The 15,832-nt window shown below is 38.9% G+C and overlaps 2 protein-coding genes across 3 annotated transcripts in view; one reads left to right on the forward strand and one right to left on the reverse strand.

The window, feature by feature from the left end:
* The first annotated feature begins 134 nt into the window (after positions 1–134).
* On the forward strand, positions 135–10,818 carry degs1 (delta(4)-desaturase, sphingolipid 1). The gene is made up of 3 exons (XM_037124463.1): positions 135–408; positions 6,385–7,127; positions 9,057–10,818. Exons 1-3 carry the CDS (start codon positions 327–329, stop codon positions 9,201–9,203), a joined length of 972 nt encoding a protein of 323 aa, XP_036980358.1. The 5' UTR covers positions 135–326; the 3' UTR covers positions 9,204–10,818.
* Positions 10,819–12,994: 2,176 nt separating this feature from the next.
* Positions 12,995–15,832, reverse strand: part of nvl (nuclear VCP like) — a 29,498-nt gene continuing 26,660 nt past the window's right edge. For both annotated transcript variants that reach the window (XM_037124459.1, XM_037124458.1), the window contains exons 23-24: positions 14,582–14,679; positions 12,995–13,206 (exon numbers count right to left, since the gene is read on the reverse strand). In XM_037124459.1, coding sequence (XP_036980354.1) covers positions 13,162–13,206; positions 14,582–14,679 — 143 coding nt within the window. In that variant the 3' untranslated portion in view covers positions 12,995–13,161. The remainder of the gene's footprint in view (positions 13,207–14,581; positions 14,680–15,832) is intronic.

The following is a 15,832-nucleotide window of genomic DNA, read 5'->3' on the forward strand; positions in this document are numbered from 1 at the left end:
CAGCGTGGCTTTGCCCTGAAGGCATGACTGACCTGGAGCTGGCTGACAGATTACATTCACCTCCGTGTTACCGGCAGGTCAGGGGTGCCGGACGTGGAGCGGCCCCAGTGATCGGCCTGCCGGTAGGAGGAGCTGCAGATTGGGTCGAGAGCTGACTGATGTTCGGGCAAGTCAGCAGACTGGCTGAACAGAGAGGAGAGTGGGAGGACTTCAGAGGAGAGGAGAGGAACCGGAGAAGTTCTCTTTTAAACGACCTTGTGATATTTGGATACTTGTTTCTCTAAAAAAAAAAAAGGTCGTCTAAAACCGTAACGGTAAACCAAAAGATGGGGAACCGGGTCGCCCGCGAAGACTACGAATGGGTGTATTCGGACCAGCCGCATGCCGACAGAAGGAAAGAGATCTTGGGTGAGCTAGCTTATCCGTTAGCAAGTTTTGGATAAACCTATTGTTAACTTTAACGAATGTGTAACTATGTTTACTTCGCTTTGTGACTGTTTGGAGTGCTAAAGTGAGTGAAGCGTATAATGGTGCTTATATATATATATGCTGCCAGCATAAGAAGTCTCAGTTTGCTAATGTTACTAGTTAACGTTAAGCTAACGGTTCCATATCCGCCCGTGTATCTGCTACACGGTGTTAGCTAATAGGCACAAGATGTGTTAATGTTGGTGAAAGGTTTATTACGCCCATTTAAGTTACGGACAGAACCCACTATGGATGTTTTTCAAACATAAGTATATATGTAGAAGTGAGGACACATCAACGCTAGCAATGCAGTGTTACAGCCACATTAGTGATGTGGCCACTCCTTGAGATGACATAACTCAGTTTTCAGCTGCTCGCAGTACAGTTGCAGTAACGGTTTGGATACAACATAACCGAAGTCTGGACTCCGACAAGTCGTTGACACTGTGCTAGAGATGTCCCTCATCAAGTGTTGGTTTTTGAGATATATTTTAAGTAGCCAGTGTTAATCACATTAGGAGAATATTACTAAACCCTCTTTGTGTAACCAGCTGTTATCTTGGGTACTAACTACATACTGAGGCGTATCAGTACAAACCCAAAGATATGCTCACTGTGATATTCAGAAAGACTAACGGAGCATGTGACTTAGGGGAGCAGGAACAACTTCATTTGCGATATTTTGACTTTAAAGAATTCCTAAAAAGAGTGATTGATTGATTTTATGTTGATCAATTCAATTGATTGATTATCTAATCCATATTGATAATCAACACAATTTTTTCATGTTTCCTGTTTCTTAAATATGAGAATTTGCTGCTTTTCTTTGTCTCACAATTTTAGTAATTTTGAACATCTTTAGTTTTTGACTGGGCAACACAAGAAATTTGGCAATCTCTCAAAGGTGTGTGGTAATTTGAAGAAAATAATCAGCACATGGATTGGATCCAGCCCTAAAATGTATAATGCTGTTTGTTAAATTAAGCCTACATCTTTGCTATCTTTACAATGTTCCAGATCTCCCTACACTTACCTTTAAGCTTAAAAATTGCCAAGAAAAAAAAAGGGCACTTAAACTAAGACACTAGCGATCATACTAGAGCCTCCTTTATTGGGGCAAACAAAGGCTTTTGTCACAGTGGCATAATATGACAACAGGTGGTCTAAGTCTCCTGGGACCGCAATTTCGTTTTGGGTAACTGAGGATGTACAGGTTTTCTGTTAACATAACACACTTAAGTTAATTGGTCAACACAAAGTTCTGCCATTGTGTGCAGAGTGAGACCAGATCCATTGACAAAGATACTCATTGACAGCAGAGCTGTCTCCTGAGTTAAATTATTCATGTTAGTAGGCAACAGAGTGAATGCAGCCGTACCAGGAGACTCTCAGGCACTGCTACACACTACAGATCAGCCAGGTTGTAGGGCTGTAACAATAAACCAAACTCACGATTTGGTTTGTATCACAATTTTTGACCCACGGTTCGATACAAACCTCGATTTTTTAATTTTTTTTAAATTTGTTTAAATTAAACATTTACGCAACATTTCAATAACTTATGTATATGATACTTGTATGATAGTATCAACGGCGCAGTATTTTGGATGGCATGTCTATCTGATGATTTGTTAACTGCACAGATCCCTCACTCAAGTTAATACAGAGAAATGACCCACAAAGCAACATTACAGAACCAAATGAAGGTAACGTAGTAACTGTAACTGTCTTCGGCAACATGGAGAAATACCGTAGCTGTACCTAGAGAAGCTTCCTTCCTGACGCCCGTCCTACCGACTCCTCGTCACATTTCTGCCCGATTAACAGCGTCTGTCACCGGCAAAAAAACTTTAACTCCCAAGTGTTTGTGATGGAAAAAAAATCTCTGGACTGAGACTTCAGTGAACTTTACCCCAGAAGACAGCCTCCGTCGGGATTTGATTGACAGGGGAGACACCAGGGAAACCCCTTGAAAACACACACACACATACACACACATCATCATCATGACGTGTACCGTCACGTCTCTTTAGAAGCCACAGCGCCAGCTTTCTGTGTGAGTTATGCAGTGGTTCGTCTTTGCAGTGGTGTTTCGCTCTGTGTGAACCAACAACTGCGGAGAACTGGCGAACGACCGCTGCGGTGTTAATATGGTGTTACTTACAGCTCATAGGGCTGATCTGGACTGGAAGTTGTGTCGCGATTCTGCCTTCTAACAGCGCAAGACAGGCTCGTGGATCTGAGTGTCACGATTTCAGCTTTGATAGGTGTATTGTTACAGCCCTGCCAGGTTGCTATGAATATATTGCCACAGAGGCAGCAGAAACCGTCTCTGAAGAGCACAATACTGAGAGTTGGGAACTATCGAGAGATTCAGAGGTAATCAGGAAGTTAACAGTATTATCAGCAGGACAAACATGGAGTCAAAGTATAAGGTATAAGAGTCATTGACACTGAGATCGACCTGCCAGAGATGACAATAGTTTAATGAAGAAGAAGAAGAAGCTAATTGAAATTTAACATGTACAAATGAGACAGACACTCAATGACTGAGTAACAAATATAATACATAACCAATTTTTTTCGATAGGTATATAGACTCATTCAGTACAAAGCTTGGTAAAAATATGGGTTTCAAGATCACGGTTTAAAGATCAAATGGAAAACCAGACTGCTGACGAGGTGCCAGAGAAGATTTGGCAAATGTTTCATGGGCGTAACCCACATACTGGGCTCTGGTGCTCATCCCACAACAAATAATTAATCTACCAAGCACATATTTCCTTTTGTTATATGCTTAATTGACATCAACAAGTTAAACACTATAGAATGTAAGAAATAGCAAATTCTATTGGGGGCCCACTACATTTCCTCACGACCCACTCAGATTACCATCTATTGAAAACCAATCATCACTGCATCTGGTCTGTAAAGCTGCTTGTAGTTGCTTTACAGCCTTTATTAGAAGCCATAATCACAAATATTGCTCAGACTCTTTACTGGACTCTGTGTACCTGTAGTTAAAGAAAGAACAGTTGTGTATTTGATAAACAACTGCAACAATGAGGCTACACAAGACTGTTGTCGAAAATATGTGGGTTAAGTCTGTTTGCTCCTAACATCATTAAACAAATACACCATCTAACAGCTTGAATGGTGTGGTTTATAGATAGAACAGAACATTGCAACACCATCTGTTGTTGGATGACCAACAGGATTCTGGTATTTGAAGAATCAAGCATGTCCAAATGACCTGTATGCTGAACCTGTATGTTTTTGCCTGTTGTTATGTGGACAACCAAACCAAACAACCAAACCGCCATGTTGAAACATTAAGTAGCTGAGAGTTGCTCGGCCTGAGCACTGGTCTTGTAATAATTTGCACTGACCAGCCCACTAGTCCTGTGAATTACTGCTTAGGTCTTTCAGTGGGAAGTCTGAACAGAAAAGGCCTTGAACTGCATGACTTCAGCAGGTCACCTGACATTCCCTCACATGTTAACTGTTCTTCAGCCTCCTATCAGTAATTCAGATAACAAAGATGAGATAAAAGGGTTTCCTGCATAGTTCAGCTGTCTGCCAGCAATTTGACATGACTGAGAAGTGTTAGCATGTCCAACATTTGATAAGGCTGCATCTACAGCAACATGTCCCAACACATGTAAGCACTGGAAGGCTCATTTCATGGTTATTACAAATGAAATGGCAGTATTACAAAAATCACATTTCCATAAAAAATATTTTAATATAATGCAACAATGCAGCGTCAAAATCCTTTTGATGGATACCATGTCTTGTAATAGACTGAATGGTGTCTCAGTCACAGCCACTATCTCTGTCACTATCAGGTAAGTGAGAGGGAAGGATCATAGCGGTGCAAACGTGTTTACTTCAAGATACAAGTTTTCAATACATTACATTGTTATAAACTACTTACTTTTATTTGCAACTACATTACGTTTGATAGATTGTTGCAGACCAGGGATTTGTATTTACAATAGTGATGTTGAAATCAATTGTAGGGGCCCCAAATCACACAAAATTCTCATTTCTACATACTGTTTCAAAACTTCACCCGTTTTCATTCATTCCTTGGAGAATAATGAATGGATCTCGACTATATAAAATCAAGTGTATTTAAGGTGGCTGGTTTCTACAGGTGAGTACAAAAGGGGACTGTTGACTGTTACGCACGCTACTGACTGCCATTTTATTTATAGCATTGTTTGCTTGTAAATTACATGACTGCGACCCACTTGTTCATTCAATTAAAAAAAAAAAAAATGAGATAAATCCTTAGAATAATTTTGATAACTTGCAAATAATTAACAAACCGTTACATGCATATTATAATCATTGATGGCAAATTTGTGATGGGTGACTGTCCTTGTTCATTGTAAAAGATACCTAAGAAGGTCATAAAAATATCCACTAGTTGGGAGTTTTTTCCTTTCCTAAGTCAAAAGATTATTGCCAAAGTAAGTAATTATTACCTACTAAAGCTAGTGTGTGGCAGTGCTAGCTGTGTCAGATTGCATTCTGGTATAAGATGCTTTTTTGTTTCATTCAGTTCTTGCACAAACAGAGCAGCACAGTCTTAAAGTGAAACTCTTGCCAAAAAGCAACCTAGGCTTATTATTTATTGTGAATGTACATGAGTCAAACCTTCGTGTTAAAGCATAATTACGATGAAAGACTCACTTTTAAGATTTACCGTAGTTTAGTTTTCGAGCAAGCTAATTGTCAATGGAGTGCAGGGGCACTGGCACGCTAGCATCAAAATCACTAGAGCATTGAGAACATTGTTTGTGTACGCATAGTTTAATAAAAAGAAAGTTTTTGAACTTAGGAGCTGGATCTCCGGCATGCCGCTGTCATGGCAGACAAAAAGTGTCAATCCCGAGTGCGACCTAACCATAGACATAATATATGTAGACGCCTCATGGCGTGCTGGAATGTAATCCCGCATCGCCGCCATCTTGGGTGGGTCTCCTCACTCTAGGCTAGCACCAGATTCATCGGAATCAACAGAGAGCGAGCAACTATGACTGTATTTTGTGCAGTTTATGGTTACAATAACTGGCGCAGTATTGTTACCAGATTGCCTTTCACAAGTAAGATTTATTTATTTATTTATTTATTTTTGTAAATAATTTTTGTGACAGCGCCCTGTATCATAACGAAATCTCTGCTGTTTGTAACCGTGTGAAAATCCGGTAAAAATTCAGGAGGTTATGATTATTGTAGTTGGGGATACACCTTCCTCAGTAGAAATAAATGTAGGGGGATTGGAGACCCATCCAAGATGGTGGCCGCGCTGACGCGTCAGCTCCAATAGGCAGCGTCAGTCTATGAGGCGTCTATGTATGTTATGTCTATGGACCTAACAGGCAGGAGAGTAATGGTGGACCGCTCCTCAAGCCTTCCTGTTCGGTCGCACGAGTCTTCATATACATTATCTTTTTTTTTTGTTTTTTTTTTTGCTTTCTTTTAAATGGTGACATCATATAAAATTCTCCCCTGCTTTTTAATGTTTTGCATGTGTAAGCCTTGTATCTGTATCGTTAATCCCTCCTGAAACTTGAACCTTTGAGGTGCTTGTATATCAGACTGTATTGTAGAGATTAAGGGCTGTCTGCTACTTTTAGTTAATTTGTTTTCGCCACTGCCAACTTGTTTGAATGGTGCAATGAATTTCACAAGGTGCCAATCAGTAGTAGACTCTGAAATGCTTCTTTTTGCCCTGTCTGAATCTGAAAATACTGATGTAGGAACATGTGTTACTTCTGGTTTTCACACTGACAATCTTGAATCGGAATTCCTTCGCTCAGATGTTGTCGTGAAAATGGATGATCTGATACATTTACATATGTTTTTTGCATATGAATGACTGAGTCTCTTGTTTTTCTCCTACAGCCAAATACCCACAAATCAAGTCGTTGATGGGTCCTGACCCGAGGCTGAAGTGGGTTGTGTGCATGATGGTGGTTATACAGTTTTTAGCTTTCTACCTGGTCAAAGACTTGAGCTGGAAATGGGTTTTGTTTTGGACTTACGCCTTTGGCAGCTGTATCAACCACTCAATGACCCTTGCTATTCATGAGGTCTCCCATAACACTGCCTTTGGAAACAACAAGGCCATGTGGAACCGCTACTTTGCCATATTTGCTAACCTGCCCATTGGCTTGCCCTACTCTGCCTCCTTCAAACGCTATCACCTGGATCATCACCGCTACCTGGGTGGAGACGGTGTCGATGTAGACATTCCCACTGAATTTGAAGGATGGTTCTTTTGCACTCGCTTCCGCAAGTTCATCTGGATTATTCTGCAGCCTCTCTTCTATGCCATCCGCCCCCTCTGCATCAACCCCAAACCCATCACTCAGCTGGAGGTGACCAACTTGGTGGTCCAGCTCACCTTCAACATCCTGCTCTACTGGCTGTGGGGGGCCAAACCTGTGGTCTACATGCTGGCTGGCTCTATGCTTGGGATGGGCTTGCACCCCATCTCCGGTCACTTCATAGCTGAGCACTATATGTTCCTTAAGGGCCATGAGACCTACTCCTACTATGGCTCCCTCAATCTGCTCACCTTCAATGTGGGCTACCACAATGAGCACCATGACTTCCCCAGCATCCCTGGACGCAGGCTGCCCATGGTTAGTATAGCTGTCCAAACGTGGTGTGTGAGAATAGTGTTACACAGAAAATCAGATATATTTTTTAAATTGTGCCCTTGGATAGCAGTTTAAGGACAAGGTCACCTAAAAAAATTTAAAATGTAGTAAAAATCAATGCATACTTATGCAGATGGAAAGGAGGGTGACATGTCATGGTCCTCAAAATGTTTCTGGAGCTTCACAGCAAAACGGCATCCAACAAAAAAGTACAACCAGCAGCAAAGTGCAGGTCACATCCTCAAACACACAACCCAAAGATATTCACTATACTGTCAAAGTGGGAACAAATAGAAAAAAAATATGTAAAAGAAAACAAAATACGTCCACTGGCATATCAGCCAATGGGATTGGTTAATATGGCTGTGCAGCTTCAGGCCAATGAAATCCTTCGAAATGATGTTTAAAAAAAAAAAATCAGGAAATATCCACATTTGTGAACATTTTGTTCTTAAAATTCTGTTAGTATGTCAAATGTGTTTATGTTTCTATCCTTACCTACATAGTAGAAAAGATTTGATATTCCCTTCATTAAAATACATCTCCAGCCACAGTCATGGAGCAGAACCTTTTGGACTTGATATAATTTTTCCTCAGTTACTGGCACCTGTCTTAAATAATTGGAGCAGAAAGATAAACTAATCTTCAGCAGTAAAGATAAGACACCAATTAAATGCTCACAGACGTGCTGTACAAGCACCATCCAGGGTGTGAGGCTCGTTGTAACCAAAGCTGTAAAGGAGGTTGAACTTGGACTCTGTAGTTCATTAATTTTACATACTCAAGACCAGACTCACACAGCACAGGATTTTATTACAGTATGTGCCTGTGGTAACACACATACTGTGCCAGTCATTTCCTGGAAAGAATAATGGTGTTTGGTTTTAGTCATTGGAAAGCCTAAAAATTATTTGAAAGAAAATGAAAGAAAATGCCCAAAGCAGACATTAGTTTATTGTTTATTAATGGAAATGTTGTTCTCCATATATAGTATGTTGAGTTGTGTAAGTGTCATCTGCTGTGTGATGACTAAAAAAATTGAGGTCATTGTAATAAGTTAAGTTAGCTGGTTGGAATAGTTCCCTCTCAAGTCCTCATAAGATGCTTATTAACATTAACAAGTCTATGTAAGTGTTAATAATAGCATAATAAACCTGCCGTTTTAAGAAACTTGTTCACAATTTATATACGGCTAAAAAACGTTAATAAAAACCATTTGAGTTTCTGCTAATAAGTACTTAAAGTGTGTAATCTTCTAATTAAAGCTTAATAAACTATTTTATAATGGGTAAGTTTGATGAACTTTAATTCTATTATAAACATTCATAAAAATTAAAAAAAACTACCTATAAGGGTTTTAGTCATGTTCTTAAAGTTTCCAAAATTGCAGTCTAACAATAAACATTTTCATGGTGCTATCATTAGTGCTTATATAGTCTTATTAATATTTTGTACAATCATCTTATTAGGACTTATGTGGGCCTATTAAGTAATGCTTATAACAACGACCTTAAAGGAAAACCGGTCATTCTCATTAGAATGTTCTCTGGAGTGGTTAGGCTAAAAGCAGCTGCAGTGGGTGCACAAGCTCAAACTGCATGTAAGCTTAGAAATGTCTATCTAAAAAGTCCATTTGGGATCCTTTGGCTTCGACAACACTGTTGTGTAGTGAGGCTCCAGAAATGATTTGTGGATGACGAAACATGTGGATGAGAAGATAATAACTGAATTTTCCTTTTTGGGTGAACTTTTCCTTTAATATAAGATAACAATTATATAAATACTACAGTGGGATTTGAAAATATATTTTATATAATAAGTATTACAAAATGAGTTGGATTTTTTATTGCAAAAGTAAAACACTTTTGCAGCATTCAGCAGTGTTAAATCTTCTTTCTCATTGGCTTCCAGGTGAAGAAAATAGCAGCAGAGTATTATGATGACCTGCCTCAGTACACATCATGGGTGAAGGTCCTGTATGATTTCATCATGGATGATGCACTGAGCCCATACTCTCGAGTCAAGAGGAAGCTGAAGGGAGATGTCAAACAGGAGTAACTTCACCAAAAGCTTCTCGGGAACAAAGATGCAGTATCCACCCTGACAAGACGCCCAGTTCAGCATCCTATGAATTAACAGCTTCTGCCTTTTAATACATCCGCATGAAACAAGGGTGAATTGTGTACATGGGTTTGGAATTGTGCTTTGCCTCCACAAGAGAAAATTGTTGTAGATTATTGATAATCAGTTCAGAAAACTCAGCCCAGTGATGTTACATTGAAAATATAAGTGGAGTTTGTCAGGCAGATCTCAATACTGGTTGCACAAAGACTTCAGTTAATTTGAGATAAGTCTCTTATGCTATAGATTCTGAACAAGGAAAAAATGTCAGATGATGAAATGATGGATTGTCATGAAATATGCTATAGATATTGCTTTCCCTTTCAGGATGGATTTTGTCTCATACATTGGTTTGAAATGTAGTTCCAAATGTCCATGTATGGTCACTGTATTTTATTTTCTGTCACAGCTGTCAAATGAACTCCTGCCCTCTCTATATGGTTACTGATGTGCACTGGATGTGTGAGTGCTCATTACGCACTGGACAGACATTCAAATATAATCAGATGTGCTCCTGAAACACTTCCAGTGGACTTTTGAACTACTCTGTAAACTGAGGAGAACCAGAATATGATGTAGTCATAATTAGAGGAAGAGGTCATATCCATAAGCTTCCCCTGTACTTGTTAGGCAAGCATGCTAAATTAAGATGGTGATGATAGTAGAACTTCAACAAACAATTGTTTTGATTATTGATTCATCTGAAGGTTATCTTCACTATTAATGGATTCATTGTTTAGCCCGTAAAATGTCAAAAATAATTGTGAAAAAAGCTCAATTCAAAACAATTCACTCAAATACCCCTAAAGTGACGTCGTCACAACATTTCTAAGGCCCAACCAACATTTGAAAAGGACTCTTCATAAACAATTATAAATGACAAAGAGAGGCAGCAAATCCACGTTTAAGAAGCTGGGAACAGCAATCGTTTGACATTTTTTAAATGATTTATCGATCATTACATAGATTATTGATTCAATTAATAAATTGATTGCAATGAATTTCCTTTCAATCAGCTAATCAACATCTGCTACAGTGTTTTTCACTGTGAACATTTCAGCTTGCTGCTATATATTCTTAACGCTATGAACCCATAAACAGGCAACAGAAGTCACTCTCTTATATTAAATAAGCGGATGAGGAAAAGCATTTGTTGACTCACTGTATGAACTGGAGTTAAGTGTCCCTCATGCTCACAGTGGTCATTAATGATTTAATGGCTAAATAAATCCATCAGCGATGCAGCCTGGGAGAGAACTACAACCGTCCCCTTGCTACCATGGCTTGCTCTCCCTCTCTCTGTTGTGCCTTGTAAAAAATTGTGCCTTAAAAGGACCATATACTAAAAAAAAAACAAAAAACAAAAACATTGGTGAGTGAAGCAGGAGCAAAGACTACTCAGTGTGTTACCATAAACCATCCATTGAGCAATGTTGTCCTGTTTGATGCTTGTCTACAGTTTAAGTTAATCTGTAGACAGTCTTTATGTTTGTTGAACCGTTTTGATATATGTTCAGCTTTTAAAAATAAAACTGGCCCCTCTGTTGATCAATCTGATGTGTCTTTATGCAACCAGCCCCAGAAAACGGGGTCATCAAGATAGCTACACTGTCGAGTAAAAATAAGCTACTCCTGTATGGGGACTGAGAGCAACCCAGAAGAGTCTGCCGCAGAGATAATGTAGACAACTGGATGAATGTTGATCATTTCTTCTTTGATGTTGGACACAGAAGCAGCTTTGCCATTGGTCAACAGCATCGCTGTGTGTGTGTGTGTGTGTGTGTAACATTGACCCAAAGTTGAACTCAATAAGATCCTTCCATATGAATCAAGTTTGTTGCAATATTTATCTGTCATGTGGGTGTGACCTGGCCTATTTTATATCATGTTGACCTCATGAGCTTAATCATAAGTACAGTATTAGTTGCCTTATATGTTAAATGTAGTCCTTAACCTTTCTGGCCTTTGACCCTTTTTGTTCCCCAACTGCTCTGCTTGTAAACTAGCCGCAGCTTTAATGTACCACAGCATCATACAATCTGTTCACGTGCATTCAAACTGTCAGTTTGACGTTGTGTAAAGTGAGATCTAATTGTATTACTCATCTTTGCCTCAGAACTTTGTTTTCAATTCCACGTTTGTCTCCAACAGATGTTATGTTTGTTTTATGTTTGAAACGGAGATTTAGCTGCTCAAAACCAAATCAAAAGAATAGATTTACATTTAAATAAATGTATTTAAAATATATTTTAAGTAGCTACATTTTGTTAATTTAAGCTCATGATCAGCAACAGTCATCTCTTTGGAATTGTCATCTGTCACATGTCGCTTTGAAAATTTGGACATTACAATGATCTCTGCAGCAACACATTTCACATCGCTGAAAGGGTCGCAAATTGAAAGTATAACCCACACTTTGAGCAGAATTTTAAACTGCATTTTCCATTTAGTTTTAATGTGGAGCCACCCTGTGTTATGCAAAGATGATGCAGATAAGGGCTGAAATTATACTGTAAACATGGCCAAATGTGATTATCACTCTGACAGACAGTGTGGTACTGACCTATCCCACAGATATTCTCTCAACCAACACTGCACTCAATGTGTTACATTACCAAGGTCCAGGTTACTTTGCATGCCAGTTCACTGGCTAAGAATAACATTTCAATCATATCCATCACAACTTTTCTGCAGCGATATAGTCTTGTAGGTTCTAGAAACTGACATCTTACTGCTATTAGAACACTTCCATGACAAGTAACATGTTCCTTTTTTTCCTTCCATTGAAGGAGTTCTAACAGTTCTAAATCCAGTTTAGAACTGTCGTATTCCGTTAACATAATAGCCAGTCTGCTTCACTGAAGCCTGCACAGGGGATATGAAAATGCAAACAACTCAGGACTGCACCTGTGTAACTAACAGGTTTGCTGTAGTATCAAAAATGTATTCAAATTTGCAATGGAGCCAAGTACATTAATCAATTATTAATGAAATGTATATACAAGGAACTTTTCATTCTGATGAATGTGACCTGTATAAGCAAACAAGACCATCGGTGAGAAGACTGGCTATTTCTATTTAGTCAATAGTTATTATCAATATTCTTAATGCCCGTCACTGGTTCAGATTATGTATAATCCAGGCTGGATAAATCATAAAATTATTATGAGGATGAATGAGTGTCACAGCCTGAGGAAAGAAACTGCTCTGTGGTCGGATGGTAGAACAGTTTACGTGGTTTCACCATCAACACCTTGTGTTAAACAAAAATGAAAATTCTTTTCTGCTTTTACTTTCAATATGATAATGAATGAAGGAGCTGGTATTTTAGAGCATCGTGCTCCATCCATTAGGATGATAAACTCACATAGATGATGATGAGTGTATGATTATGTAGCACAAAAACTACCAAACAGGCATCATCTTTTACTGCAGCAAACTGTGGATGTAGAAATGTATAACATATTACATTTGTCATAAATCCAGAGTTTGCTGCAGTGAAGGTTTGGCCACATGTCTACCAGTGGTCCACTGATACAGAGAAACTCACAAGTGTTAAGAACAACAATAAATGAAGTGTGTGTTTACATGCCAGCCATCAGTAGAATGTGTATGGTCACAGTGGTGGAGTGGTGCTCAGGGTGGAGTGAGAGACAGGCCTGATAACAGAACAGGAGCTGATCTGTACATGTGATAACAACTCACTCTTTGCATGAAAACCATTATGCTCATCTTCTCGTTTCTATACATTTTTTATTATAAAATCAGGAATCTGTATTATGGATTCAACCATAAAAAAATGTGTTACGTGCATGAAATCAAATTATTGACTGATATCTGGAGATGATTTCAAAGGTGAGCTGTTGCTGGCGAAGTCTCTGGCTCTGGTCTGGACTCATCTGCTGAGGGACTCTCTGAGCAGATCGTACATCTTCTGGTCCTGCAGGGAAAACACAGAGTCGCTGCATGTTTGGTTTTAACACAGAAACAAAAGCCTGAGCAGCTTCAAAAGGATCCAAAACAAAGATGTCTGCCCGCCTCTCACTTTCACTTCTCTCAACAAACAACAGCTTACTGATTAGCTGACTGATTAGCTGAGTGATTAGCTGACTGGGTGATAGTTGACTGACAGTGAGACAGAGGACTCTGTGATTCCTCAGCTGTCTATAGTAAGATTTGTTCCTGGTGTTTAAGTGTTTTGTCTGTATACCTGACATGATTATCTTCTGAGTGTATGAAGGAATTTAGCGAACACATCGACAGTTTGATGTTGCAGTGTTTACTGTAGGACTGGTTGAACTGGTTCCAGTGGTACTTGATAACAGGAGGTGGAAGCACAGTGATCTGACAGACAGTATATTATAGAGCTCTCAGTGATGAACACAGTTTGTAATTACTTTAATGATGTGGAATGATTGGACACAAATAAAAGACTGCATTACTAAATGAGTTGTTACTGTGCAACAGAAAAACATAAACAAGTAGGTCTACAATACTGAGCTGACAGTTATAAACTCAGCTGGGTATTCAACCTGAATAGTTCTATCACACTGACTGAAGTTTATCTCTGCTGCTACATGGTGTCAAAATCTGTCAAGTACCAAAGTCTTGATCAGACCCTAAAATGACAATATTTACAGTTTTAGACTCTATTCTATTTCATTATTAATATTAATTACAGAGTCACAGTTTCTTTCAGTTCATCACTGAGTCCACTTAGACATTTGTGCTTAATTTAAAGAAATCCCTTAACTTCAGCCTGTGAGTCACAGCTAACATCTCCATAATGTTTAATGATTCAATATGAATGCCTGGTGATAAATGATAAAAATGAAGTGAAACAAAAGAGCAGCAGAGTCTGTGTGGTCATTCAGGTAAACACAGCTGTTGTTTTTGCCTCTTGATGACAGTGGATGAAAGTGTAAAGTCACAGTAGCAACATCACTTGTATCTGTAAAAGCTCACAGGTTAGACCAACCCTTGAAGATATAAGATAAGTTTCTCTACTGTTAACAAATGTATTAAAGGGATAGTTTGTGTTTTTTGAAGTGGGGTCATACAAAGAACATATCTATAGTCGATCTGTTCCCTACTGTAATCACCGATCAGTGCAGCCTCAGTTTGGAGAAGTAGAGAGCTGCTCCAGCCCAGACGCTCAGCTTTGTGCTGCAGTGAGCAGTGTCCAGAATGTCCCTATGCATTAGCAAACTGGTCGACTATAGATATGTACTTTACCTCACTTCAAAAAACACAAAATATCCCTTTAAGGTTTTACATGACCCATTGCAGCTACTGTAATGTTTCTATTGATTTACCTTTTTAGACACAGATGGACGGACTTTCTTGAAGGCATCATCAAAGTTCTGTTTGCTCACTCTGATGTCAGCAAAGGAGCCAGATGAGTCTGTGTGACCTATATGTAACAATACACACACCATCAAGTCAATGAAGACAATCTGAAGAGAGTTGAAGTCAGCACCAACAGCTCTCCCTCTCTCTACAACATGATCTCATTAGAGATCTTTGGTTCAACTGTTAAACTCCTGGTTGCTACAGAGTTTATGTGCTGCTGCTGGCTGCTCTCATACAAGCCTGGAGCCGCTGCTCTGTTGTCACTTTTCTCTGGGATTCCTACAACATTTCAGACTTCTTTAAATCTAGAGAACTGTATTGACTGTTTGCTGTTATATTACAGCTGAATCTGTTTACTATGAATGAAAGAAAAACAAGCTGAAGGAAACTGAATCATCACTGTTTAGACTTGACTGGATACAACAGCTTTAGACTAAAAAATATTTGGATATTTAGCAGATTTTCAACCAGCTTAGTATCACTACAATGTTGGTATATGAAACTGAGCGATGGTAAGCTGCCCTCCAGCCGCCCTGTGAGGGGGGTCTCACCAAACTCTGATCGTATGGTTGAAACTAGGCAGTTTTTATAAACTCTAAACCACAATTCTGTTACCACACTGCCTACTTCTGCCTGCAATGTTTTCAGAGACATATTTGAGTCTACTGTTCTTCTGCCATATTGTTTCTGTATTGTGAAAATGGAGGCTGAAACTCCCATTAAAATTTAAGACAAGGCAGTGCTGAACAAATATGAACCACCGTCATGTTAACTGTCTATTTTTCTCCTGAAGTGTATTTGTCTGTTGTTTGTTTTAACATGGACATCAGCACAGGTTTTTATTGGTCCAGTGTGTACCACGTTCTGGTTGTTGTACATTTTTCTACATTTTGAGCAAAAGGGAATATTTTAGCCCTTTTCAATGTTTTTTTCTGTTCATGGAGCACCAGCTTAAAAAAAATATGCAATTCTGCTTGATAAACCAGCTAGTTTTATTCAAGTATTCAAGGGATCATCTTTCCAGGGGTGAAGTACATCTTTAAGTGCTCTGAACATAATTTTCTAAAAACAGGATTGAGCTACTTTATATACATACAAATCATAAGATCTGGTATGTAGCTAAATTATGTCTAATAATATGGACATCTAGAAACAAAAAACACTACATGTATTTAAATATCTAATATTTAGATATGATGTACATGTGTGAAGGA

The sequence above is a fragment of the Acanthopagrus latus genome, chromosome 15 (assembly GCF_904848185.1).
Source record: "Acanthopagrus latus isolate v.2019 chromosome 15, fAcaLat1.1, whole genome shotgun sequence".
Classification (NCBI taxonomy): Eukaryota; Metazoa; Chordata; class Actinopteri; order Spariformes; family Sparidae; genus Acanthopagrus; species Acanthopagrus latus.

What these genes read in the sequence shown, in the direction of transcription:
- degs1 (XM_037124463.1), top strand. Translation starts at nt 327, where the DNA reads ATGGGGAACCGGGTCGCCCGCGAAGACTACGAATGGGTGTATTCGGAC. An exon ending in CAGAAGGAAAGAGATCTTGG is followed by an intron (nt 409 to 6,384) that starts GTGAGCTAGCTT and finishes TTTCTCCTACAG; the next exon opens with CCAAATACCCACAAATCAAG. An exon ending in CTGGACGCAGGCTGCCCATG is followed by an intron (nt 7,128 to 9,056) that starts GTTAGTATAGCT and finishes ATTGGCTTCCAG; the next exon opens with GTGAAGAAAATAGCAGCAGA.